At 40.1% G+C, this 11,118-nt stretch overlaps 2 protein-coding genes across 4 annotated transcripts; both read left to right on the top strand.

Annotated features, from left to right (window-relative positions):
* The first annotated feature begins 144 nt into the window (after positions 1-144).
* On the top strand, positions 145-5,881 carry cers3b (ceramide synthase 3b). The gene is made up of 13 exons (XM_044356771.1): positions 145-323; positions 544-617; positions 835-880; positions 1,717-1,893; positions 2,030-2,147; positions 2,489-2,607; positions 2,700-2,757; positions 3,123-3,173; positions 3,271-3,363; positions 3,487-3,615; positions 4,528-4,634; positions 4,717-4,870; positions 5,034-5,881. The coding sequence occupies exons 4-13, from the start codon at positions 1,721-1,723 to the stop codon at positions 5,151-5,153; spliced, it is 1,122 nt and encodes a 373-aa protein (XP_044212706.1). The 5' UTR covers positions 145-323; positions 544-617; positions 835-880; positions 1,717-1,720; the 3' UTR covers positions 5,154-5,881.
* A 154-nt stretch (positions 5,882-6,035) lies between these two features.
* cfap161 (cilia and flagella associated protein 161) lies at positions 6,036-10,543 on the top strand. Of its 3 annotated transcripts, none has more exons than XM_044356751.1 (8): positions 6,037-6,232; positions 7,244-7,333; positions 7,445-7,662; positions 7,758-7,839; positions 8,592-8,627; positions 8,792-8,914; positions 9,112-9,185; positions 10,270-10,543. In XM_044356751.1, the coding sequence occupies exons 1-8, from the start codon at positions 6,161-6,163 to the stop codon at positions 10,454-10,456; spliced, it is 882 nt and encodes a 293-aa protein (XP_044212686.1). In that variant the 5' UTR covers positions 6,037-6,160; the 3' UTR covers positions 10,457-10,543. The 3 variants fall into 3 exon arrangements, with proteins under 3 accessions (XP_044212688.1, XP_044212686.1, XP_044212687.1); XM_044356752.1 differs by having other exon boundaries at positions 6,172-6,232; positions 7,179-7,333; XM_044356753.1 differs by lacking the exon at positions 7,244-7,333 and having other exon boundaries at positions 6,036-6,232.
* Positions 10,544-11,118: the final 575 nt, after the last annotated feature.

An 11,118-nucleotide genomic window follows, 5' to 3' on the forward strand; every position in this document is an offset into this window, starting at 1 on the left:
TCTCTCTTTACCGTGAAAGTTCCCTTTTCTCCTCTATCCATAACCTGCACTGGCTCCTCCTCCCCTGTCCCACCAGTGAATAGGCCCTTTGTGGGGGCTTCCCAGCATTCCAAGGGAATTCTTGCAGGTGAGGATACACAAACAAGTCTGTGCTCAGATGACTGCTGCAGCTTACCATGTACCGCAGTTGAAAATGCAAAATGCTTCCAAGGGCAGCTTGGGGCTTCCAGTGCTGAGCTAGCCTTATATTAAAAGGTAACTACAAGGGTGTGATCAAAAGAGCAGACAGAGTGGGAGGGAAAGATCCCAGGCTTTCTAACCAGGTGAGCGACCACACGCATGCTCAAAAATCAACATGCTCACTGGAGCCTGTTGCCTCACACACAATGAGGTACATGTTCAGATTAGGGGACATTAGCAGAGGAGTAAATATTTGCCCTCTTTTTTTTTTTTTTTTTTTACTTTTTACTATGTCTTTGAAGAATGGCTCTACTATAGCTGAACAGAGGATCTAATCTGTTATCTGGTTTGTGTGTGTATAAGTGAATTGTAGACTGGCTTCACACAGACAGACCCCTGGAAAATACACTGCACAACCCACGCTGGGCATACCGAAGGTGAGTGTGTGTGTGTGTACATACATTACCTTTTTATTTATGTGTTCTGTAATAATTTAGACATCTGTAGACATGAAATTATCATTATTACTATCCATTATTATCACTTATAAAAGTGAAGATCAGATGGAGGGCTGCGGCTGCTTGGGTTTCATACAATATTTCAATTAGTTTCACCAGACTTTGTCACACGCTCTCCTTCTGTTTTTTGCCTCAGCTTCCATCTCTTCTGTAGGAACTTGTCAAGACAACACTGCCTGCAGGTATGTATGCTCGTTTTCCCATGCTGACTTATTAACTAACATTGAGGTTCAGGGACAGACTAATATGAGTTGTGTTGTATCTCAGTGAATAAAAGCCAGTCAATATTTACTACTATTTATGTTTGTTAAGGTAGATAAAGACAACTTTGACTGCCAATTTTGAAATTAATGTCTGACAGTCCTGGTGATGTTTTTATCTACACTGTTATGGGCAGAGTCCACAAGAGGAAGGACTTTACTTCTCTGTAATCTTTATCTCCCTGAATTGCTCCTCACCCTTATTATCTTTCTTGCCCTTTGATATCTACTGTTCATCTTCAAATTACTCACTTCCTGTAATGGTTGCATGTCCACAGTGCAGTTGCTCTGTCAGGGACTAGTGGGAGGTAGTGGAGAAGCATAGTGTTGACAACTAAAAAAAAGCACAATTCAGTAGATTCAAGACAAAATAATGGTGTATTTTTGAACGTGAATTCATGTGGACTGGTGCCCTGGCTGCTTCAGATTGCCAGACTGGTTTGGCTGCTATACAATCATAGTGAATGTGCACCACTTTGGCCAGCTGACATAATTTCATAATGTAATTAAAAGAAAAAACATGAATTTTAACTCATCTTTATCATATTACATGTCTTAAAATCTTATTTTTTAGAAGCAAATGGTAAAACTCACCCTGCTTTATGACAAATCAAGCTTAACTTTTGTCATGGAGCCAAGTAGACTTATCTTTACTTACTTTCAGAATTTTACATTTAAGAAAAATATTATTTTAGAATCTGAATATAAAATGTTTTGCATCATGGTCCCAAATTGTTTTTTTCATGGGTATATTTCAGCAGCATGTTGCAGACAGTCAGTGAGTGGCTGTGGTGGGAGCGTCTGTGGCTGCCAGCAAATGTCTCCTGGTCCGATCTGGAGGACAGTGAAGGTCGGGTCTATGCTAAAGCCTCTCAACTTTACGCTGCTCTGCCTTGCGCCCTCTGCCTACTCTTTGTCAGATACTTGTTTGAGAGGTGAGTATAGTCTGAATGTGAGCCTGCATGTCAGGGAATTCTTCTACAGTATGATGTACTGACAGACATTTCATAACCAAATGTTCATGGGTGATGTAGTCCTCTCTCTTTCCCTGCTGCTTGTTTGCTGTTGCAGATACTTGGCCACACCGCTGGCTGATGTTTGGGGAGTCAGGGACAGGGTGCGTTGCGCAGCAGAACCAAATCCTGTCCTAGAAAACTACTTCTGCAGACAAGCACGGCTTCCATCGCAGGCATGTTAAAGGGTCATTTCACTAAAAAAGAGAGGTGCTTACATGCAGTAATCTCAAGGAGTGAAAGTGTCATCCAGACAAGGAAACCTATTTTATACAGTAATGAACGTAAAAGTAAAAAATCTAAGTCTATTGTTCAGGGAATTTTTGTTTTATATACTTGATACTACAAAATATACTAATAAATGAAATAAATTTTGTTGTTAGCCTTTTGCTAACAACAAAGTACTTAGGGAGATTAATAAAGATAAGCAGAGAGTTAAAATAAATGAAATAACTCTTGAGAGTGTGCATCCCAGGGTGGAAAGCATTGTAAAAATTTTCTTTCCCTTGTGTCTCAGGCTGATGTGACGTCTCTGTGTAAGAAGACCAGTTGGCCAGAAAGGAAAGTTCAAGTCTGGTTCAGAAGGAGGAGAAACCAGGAGCGTCCAGGGCTTCGGAAGAGATTCTGTGAGGCCAGGTGAGCATGTCTTGTGTGTACGTTAGTACACTAATGTGTGCACAAATACTAAGGTGTTCATGTGTGTCATTATTGGTCTTCTCTGTCAACAGTTGGAGATGTGTGTTCTACTTTTTTGCATTCATTGGCGGAGTCCTTGCTCTGTACGATGTAAGCAATTTTTTGGCCTTTTTCCATGTTTTATTACAGGAACCGTTTCTACTGCAGGATTTGTCTTTTGTGTCAGTTGACTTCTCCATTGCATGAGTTGTTTGCTTTGCAGCTGTGGGATATTTCTCTCCCTCTATCTCCCTATTTGGATTTACCAGTCTGATTTCACAGTAATGCATGTGAAACTCCTGATGTCTCTTCCTATTTCATGTCTCTCTACGCTTCAGGGTTTTTCTCACACTCTGGCAGTTGACATAACAGACAAGCATGCATGAGCTGGTTGGCCAACATTTACCCTTGCTGTTGTTTTCAAGGCTGTTCTCCAACCCCCTCACACTCCTCTTCTCTGTTTTTGTTGGCTTTAGAAACCTTGGCTTTATAATCTGAAGGAGGTTTGGGCAGGCTTCCCTAAACAGGTAAGTGTTTTTAGCATTGCTATCAGGATAGTTTGTACAAAATAACAGAAAGCACTATAATATATACAGTAAATATGTGTGTTATGTGTCCATGCAGTCCATGCTGCCATCTCAGTATTGGTATTACCTCTTGGAAATGGGTTTCTACCTTTCTCTGCTCCTCAGCCTCTCATTTGATGTGAAACGGAAGGTGAGTGTGCAGATGTGAATGCATTTTGTGTCTATTAATAAAAAAAGGGAAGTTGGGGACACGCATATGTTTGTGCATTCTTGCACATATGTACGTGCTCACTTGTCATCTGTATGTGTGTAGGACTTCAAGGAGCAGGTGGTTCATCATATAGCCACACTGACTCTGCTGAGCTTCTCCTGGATTTCAAACTACATCCGTGTTGGAACCCTTGTGATGGCAGTACATGACTCAGCCGACATCCTGCTCGAGGTCAGTGCAGTTACATCAGTGCATGTGCATGCTTATCTTTGTGTGATATCTGTTGTCAAAATGTAGGCTGGTGTGATGTTTGCAGATAACGGTGAGATATCACATTGTCTGTTCTACATTAACAGACTGATTTAAAGAAACATTTATTACATATAATAAAAAAATAAAGATATAGTTCCAGATAGCAAAGTTGTTTTTTTGGTCTTCAAACAAAAAAAAGTGTTATATGTTTTCATATATACATTCAATACTCAGTCATTATTATTTATTGCTTAAGTCACTGAATGCAGGTTTCAAGCTCTCTGAAGACAAAAAAATACACATGTATGCTCAACTTCCCCCTCTGACACACAAGTGCTGCCCATCCCTCCTGCATGAACATCAGGTTGAGTTTGAACTTTCACAGCAATAAACATGAAGGCGGTACCTAGTCCCACTATGCATTTCTTAACTTGTTCTCTTTATTCATGCAATAGCTGTGCACAAACATAAGAAATTCAGCTCAAATTAACTGACGGCAATTGGTATTAAACTATGAAAAAGTAGCTGAATGACATTGTGTGACACTTGATGCTCAAATTTTATTTTAAACAGCAAATATCAGAGCAGTGTTGCTATCAATATAAATATTCTCTTGAAACTGCATCTGAGAAGTATTACTTTAGAAGCCAATAACTGACATAGAGTTGAATCAAAACTCCTCTGGATGGAGTCTCAGCTAAAATCTAACTAATTTTATGTCCATTGCCTCTATAAGCATTCTGAAAAATACCCATCTTGTATTGGGATTATTATTTTATTCACAAACAACATAAATAGAAACTGTGTCTGGTCTGACTTTATGACAGTCTGTGAACTGTTTCTGTAAAACAAAGAACTGAACCTGATACTTTTCCCTGTTTTATCTCACAGGGTGCAAAGGTATTCAACTACGCCAAGTGGCATAAGACTGCTGATGCCATGTTTGTGGTGTTTACAGTTCTATTTATGTTGACAAGACTTGTGATTTTTCCTTTCTGGTAAGTGTGTAAAATGAAAGGATGCGGCATGATGCACAAAAGTGTAAAGTGTAAAAATGTCACATGTGCATATCTTCCACAGGCTGATCCACTGTACATGGGTGTATCCGCTAGAGCATTATGCTCCCTTCTTTGGCTACTATTTCTTCAACATCATGTTGGTAGTTCTGGAGATACTCCACCTCTACTGGGCTGTTCTCATATCACGAATGCTTTACAAGTTTATCTTCAGCAAGGTGTGTTTACAAGTGTATCCATGTGTCTTGCATTTTTACAGAGGAAGGAAAACTATTGCAAACTATGTAAATCTTGCAAGTTACTACACATCTCTCTATGTTGTCTCTTTTTGGTTTGCTCTCATTTTCCACCTCTCTTCTGTGACTCATCTTTATCCTGCAGCTGGAAGGCGACGACAGAAGCGATGAAGAGGAGAATGACAGTGACTCGCCGAAGGAAAGAAACCACAAGTTGAGTCACATTATTGGCTCTGGAGCCAGGGGTCGGGCCAACGGCCACTAATACACACAGACAGAAAGAGCCAGAGGAAAACGGACCGCAGACACCTGGACAGATTCAGTCTGGATTGCAGTGGTTGGAATATATTTGCATATAAAAAGGAGTAAATACACTTGAGCAGAGAATGTTATTCTTAAAGGAACTGTGAAGGATAATACATTGAAGCTGCATGGTTGGAACTCACTAAAACCAGAACTTTTATAATAATAATAATATATTATCTTGGCAGCATGGTGGCTGAGTGGTTAGCACTGTTGCCTCACAGCAAGAACGTCCTGGGTTTGAACCCTGCCTGTCCCAGATCCTTTCTGTGTGGAGTTGCATCTTCTCCCCATGTCTGCACGGATTTCTGCTGGGTGCTTCGGTTTCCTCCCGTCACTCCACCATCATTCTTGTCTCCTGTCAGTGCCCCTGACCAAGGCACTGGCACAGAATTGGTCAAATGCAGAGGATCAATTTCCCCACAGAGATCAATAGAGTACTTACTCACTTCTTCTCTTTGTCAATATTATTCTGCTCCTCAATAAAAAAAAGAAGAAGACTCCATTGATGTGTAGCTTTTGTATTTTTTGAATGATGTTGAAGATGATAGCTAATAATGTAAATGTCAATACTGACGTTTGAGGCCTACATGCATGGAGGGGCACATTTGCATGTGTGGGGTGTAAATGCAAAACCAAACTACAGGGATTTTTTTTTATTATTGTGACGTATGTGGTTTTTTTTAAAGGTTTATTTATAGGTCAATATCAATTCATGATCTCTTCATGCTCGTGTAAGAAGCAGAAAGAGCAAAAATATCAGCTCCCACCAACTCTGATGATGCTCAGCGGCTGTACCAGCGCGCCCTCTCGCGACACTCAGCGGGAGCTGAGAGAAGACGAAAACATCAGTTACCATAGAAACCGCTACACAAACAGTGCCTAAAAGCGACGTCTAAGGGGTCAAACACAAGAAGCAGGATAATTTATTATTTTATTAGTACACAGAGAGTCAATATTACAGCCAGTATGGCTCATGTGAGAACGTATCGGACTAACGTGAGAATCGGTAACTGGAACGAGGACCTGCGCTTAGAAGAGGTTTGTTTCAAATAAAGCTCTCACCTAACGTATTAATCTTAGATAACGTTATTCTTTATTTGTTGTTTGATTAAACACTGAAAGAGGTTTCCCTCACAGTAATCATTCCTCTTGTTCATACTGGCAATTAAAAGATTTCCTTCAAATGCACTTTCAATGTAAGTGATGGAGGACAAAGTCCAGTCATTTTGTGCAAAAATGCATTTAAAAGTTTATCTGAAGCTTATATGAGGCTTCAGCAGTCTGAGTCAGTCATATCATGTGGATATCTGCCACATTTACAGTCTTTTTAGCATCAAATTCCCTCTTCATGTTTCCTCGGACAGCGTTTCCCTATTGAGCTGTGGTGGAAGTATTGTAACAAAAAGAGGGACTTTGACCCTAAAAAGACTGTAACACTGAAAGATAACTACTTGATTTGACTCATTGGGATGGCTGAAGCTTCATATTAGCTTTTAAATACATATATACAAATACAATATATTTTGCACTGAAGGAGACCTGTGGATTTTGACCCCAATCACTTACATTGTAAGTACATTATGAAGGGATCTTCTAATGACCAGTATGAACAGGAGGAATGATGAGAGGCGAGAAAAACATGTTTCAATGTTCATTTGGGCATCTGACTGTTGTTTTAGGACAGACTTGAAAAATTGTGAATATGTCCTTTAAGTGGTTAAAAAACATCTAAATGAAAGTATTTATTTAATTCTGGGTCAAATGAAGTCTTCCAATCCAGTATGTTTGTTTAAGCATAAAATAGATACACAGGGAAACAGAAACGCTTGAGGGAGTATTCAGTAACAAAGAAAAAAGTGAGAGAGGAGGCCAGAATACAGTGCTTGTCATTTGGCCAATAAAAGGGATTTAGAGCAAGAAAGACGTGACTGAAAATTGACCCAGTTGTGATACAATTATATTGCTTTAGTCTTTTTACTTACAGTATACCAGCAGCAGCAGTGGAGACATATTAAAGAATACACATTTTGTATATTGATGTGTCTCCAGGATGCAATGAAAGAATACCTGGAGAAAAAACAGAGGGGCGAGCTTGCTACCCAGAAAGTAGACTTCCTCAAACAGAACATTTTGAGACCGGTAAAATTAGTTCCAGCTCATTATCAACATCATCAACAACAACAATAATAGCACAATGATGATTAGTGTGGTAATGATAATGATGATGACGGTGTTTGTCCATGTGTGTAGGTGGATCTCGCTGTGACAAAGGATGGAGGATTACACTTTGGGGATGTTGTGATGTTGGTGAACATGGGAGGAGAAAACAGGGAGTATAGCGCATTAAGCATTAACGCAGATATCAACAGTTTGACAAAGATTCCTTCGCCTGGCATTCAAGCTCCATGTGGAATCAGTGCTGGAAGAGGTATTCAGCCCTGCACACGCACGGCCTTCATCATTACCAGGTACACGCTCAAATCTACATTAACATACTGTTCACCTCGACACACATGGTAACACTGCCAGATGTAAACCTGCAACACTGCTTGTATGACTACAGTGTAGATGGAAGTCCTGAAGGATCAACTCTGCATTTCGAGCAAAGTTTTGCCCTGAAAACTACGAGTGGCTTTGCCAGGGGTGTAAGTAAACCAGGTCTACTGACAGATTCAACTGAGTTGTATTATGGGAGGATGGAGCTTGACCTATATAAGGACTAACAGCTTGTCTACACAGAAGGCGTTTTAGCTACGTTTTTTTAGTCATCTATCTCACGTGCATCTGACTGAACAGATACGCTTCTATTTTTAATTGGTACAGCTGTCCACACAGGCCACGAATCAGCTCTTTCACTTTACAAGCAAAACCGTGCCCTGAATCATGTTTTTATCCTTCAGGTCAAGATGCATGTGACCTACACTCAGTACTGTGGCCAAATGCAGCTTCTGTAAACACAGAAAGATGACTGAAACTGCCTCTGCTGCTTTTGCTACGCACCCTGTGTAGACACTCTGTAAAAGTCCAAATATCTTGGCCTCTGCTGCTTTAATTTTGACCGTTGATTTTTAAATTAGTCCTTTCAAGTCCCCCAATTGGTGGAATACCCCTTTAACATCTAACAATGATAAGAGACCCTCTTATTTGCCCAGTTACGTGAATATCATTCAATTATCAATGTTTTACCATTCAATTTATTGAACAGATATGCTCACTTTTTTAATTAAAATTATATTTTACATTCAGTTTAAGACAAAACGCTGGTAATATCCTGTCATACAATGATGTAAATGTGGTTCACTTTGTATTGTGTGTATAATTGTTATTGAAACAACATAAATCACATCTTTAGTGTATTTGGTATGATTTTGTATTTTCTCTTTCCCTCTTTCCTCAGCTTTACTTGACAAGCGACCTGAAGAATTTTCAAAAGGTAAATCAAGTTATTTAGTGAAGATGATCGAGGAGAATACAGTGCACTGACTGAGCAACCACCGTGTGTGATGGCAATTAAACAAAGGGGAAGTGCAATTCAAAAGCAGACTGCGGTATTTATGTTAGTCCTTCTCACAAGATTTCACATGACTCCTTTTATAGTGTGCAAAGAAGTCCCGCCTCCAGGAAGTAAACTTGACTGATGATGCTTCCTTTCTTTCACGGTGGAAAGTGGTGCACTTTGATCCCCAGGAGAGGCTTGAATATGAAGGTCAGCCTGTCCTTGTAAGTCCATACTCTTGGTTCATAGTTAACCATTCCACCTGTTGCAACATCAGCATTTTCTGTTGCTTTCAGCTGTAACTGATGATAGCATACAGGATGCCGTGTTTCTTCTGCTTTATCTCACCTCCATTGCATTGAGAATCTCCATGCAAGTCTTGATGGGCTTTGTTTGTTTTTTTGTTTTGTTTTTTTTACAGGCAAATGTGAAAGTGCTGATCATACACTGCAAGACAAACCAGGCTCTTGCTGTTCTGGGTGATCAAGTCCTTTGGTATTTTCCATTTTTCTTTTAAAAATAACCCTAAACAAAGAACAACATGTTGCTTTGTTGCTTTGTCAAATATAAAGGCTTTTGTTGCTCTCCTACTACAGACACGTCTGATGTCAACTTGGAGGTCTGTTAAAAGAATTGGCCTCACACAAACAATGGGCAAATATGTAATGTGTAAAAAAGAGAGATACAGACAGGTGACAAATTAAAGGAAAAAACGGTGCAGGCCTGAATGCTTGACCTCTACAGTGAGGGGCTCCGGTGGCTCTGTTATGCTTTGGGGGGCATTTTGCTGGTATGGTTTGGGTCGACTTGTCCCCTTAGAGGGAATGATCACTGCAAATCAATACAAAGTTGTTCTGAGTCATCACCTTTATCCTATGATGAAACATCTCTTTCCTGATGGACGTGATCTCTTCCAGGATGACAATTCCGCAATTCACAGGAGCATATGATTCACATCATTTTCATACTCATCAAACCATTCAGTGACCCCTCGTGCGCTGTGGATGGAGGCACTGTCATCCTGGAAGACACCAGTCATCATAGGATAAAGGTGATGACTCAGAACAACTTTTTCCCCACAGCATAACAGCTGCCAGATGCCCTCACTGTAGAGGTCAAGCATTGAGACCTGTATCGGTTTTTCCTTTAATTTGTTGCCTGTCTGTATCTCAGAGAGAAAACTGCTGTGTGGATGTAGGTCAGCTTACTGTGAGTAAAAGTGAACAGCCTGATAAGGGATTTGTTTTCAAATTTAGGTTACACTGACATGAAAAACCAGCTGCTTGCAGCCCACTCCAAGACCGAGCTGTGGGTTGAGAAGAATCAGCTCTCTTAAACTAAAAATACAATCTGATGTATCTAAATAAAAATAAAGTCAGTTTCCTGTTCAAATTTTGAAGAAATAAACTACATAGATTCACTTTTGTCGGCATGGTCAAGTTGTACATTTAGTTTTACAAGCAGGTCTTCACAGCTGCTGTTGTGAAAAGATAAGGGCCTCCAATATGGCAGCCAGAAGTCATGTTACAGTGCCTACATGCCTGCTGTCGTTCTGTAGGTAACAGTTGTATCCCTGCAGGACCACATATGGCAAAGAGTATGAGGTGACGGCTCACACTTTCTTGGACTCCCATAAAGCTGAACAGGACAACAACCACTGGATACTGTGCACCTCTGACCCTGCGGGAGAGGGGCTCGTACTTCTCAACCGCCCGCAGTCAGTAGCGAAGGACGTGGAGCTCACACAGGCCAACACAAGCATCTAAATCCAACAAAATCCACTGATGTACATGTACAAATAGACAGATGATTAACAAAAACTACTTAAAAAAATAAAGTTTATTTTGTTTGGGCCTCTGATTTTTTCTTCTTGTGCAAAAAGATTCCAGGCTGGACTCCAACCGGGGGTGATATGATACAGACATTAGCCAACCAAACCACCAGGAAGCTCTGTAGAAAGAAACATTTGATATTTTTATTCAAACACAGGAGGACTAACTATTCTGTTGGGTTGGTGATAAAATAATAAAAAGAATGTGATATTGGGCAGCATGATGTAGCCAGCTTCCCATGCATTTGGGTTTTCCACTGAAAGAATATATGAGATACAGATGGGATGAAGTATGGGCTCTGTGATAAAGGAAAAAGACATCTGAACAGTCACCAACATCTGAATTAATACAGTCATCTAACTCCTTTAGCATGTTTAAAAATATCTAAAAGGAGAAAAAAAGGTGGAAGGATAAAAAGTAAAAGTTTGGTGTTAACTTTGCCTTCCAATATGGGAAAGATGTGAGTCAGTTCTATGGTTATGACAGTTAATTTATCATGAGTGGGAGGATGTTGCTCCAGGTAGATGATGAGTGCACTGGTGAATGTTACAGTGTGCGCTGGTTGTTAATCCTGTAAGTGCCGCTTGTGTCCACAG

The sequence above is a fragment of the Thunnus albacares genome, chromosome 7 (assembly GCF_914725855.1).
Source record: "Thunnus albacares chromosome 7, fThuAlb1.1, whole genome shotgun sequence".
In the NCBI taxonomy this organism is placed as follows: Eukaryota; Metazoa; Chordata; class Actinopteri; order Scombriformes; family Scombridae; genus Thunnus; species Thunnus albacares.

Coding starts and splice junctions, on each gene's coding strand:
- cers3b (XM_044356771.1), top strand. CDS start 1,721: ATGTTGCAGACAGTCAGTGAGTGGCTGTGGTGGGAGCGTCTGTGGCTG. Junction 1,894..2,029: donor GTCAGATACTTGTTTGAGAG/GTGAGTATAGTC, acceptor TTGCTGTTGCAG/ATACTTGGCCACACCGCTGG. Junction 3,174..3,270: donor GGGCAGGCTTCCCTAAACAG/GTAAGTGTTTTT, acceptor GTGTCCATGCAG/TCCATGCTGCCATCTCAGTA.
- cfap161 (XM_044356751.1), top strand. CDS start 6,161: ATGGCTCATGTGAGAACGTATCGGACTAACGTGAGAATCGGTAACTGG. Junction 7,334..7,444: donor AACAGAACATTTTGAGACCG/GTAAAATTAGTT, acceptor CCATGTGTGTAG/GTGGATCTCGCTGTGACAAA. Junction 9,186..10,269: donor CTGGGTGATCAAGTCCTTTG/GTATTTTCCATT, acceptor GTATCCCTGCAG/GACCACATATGGCAAAGAGT.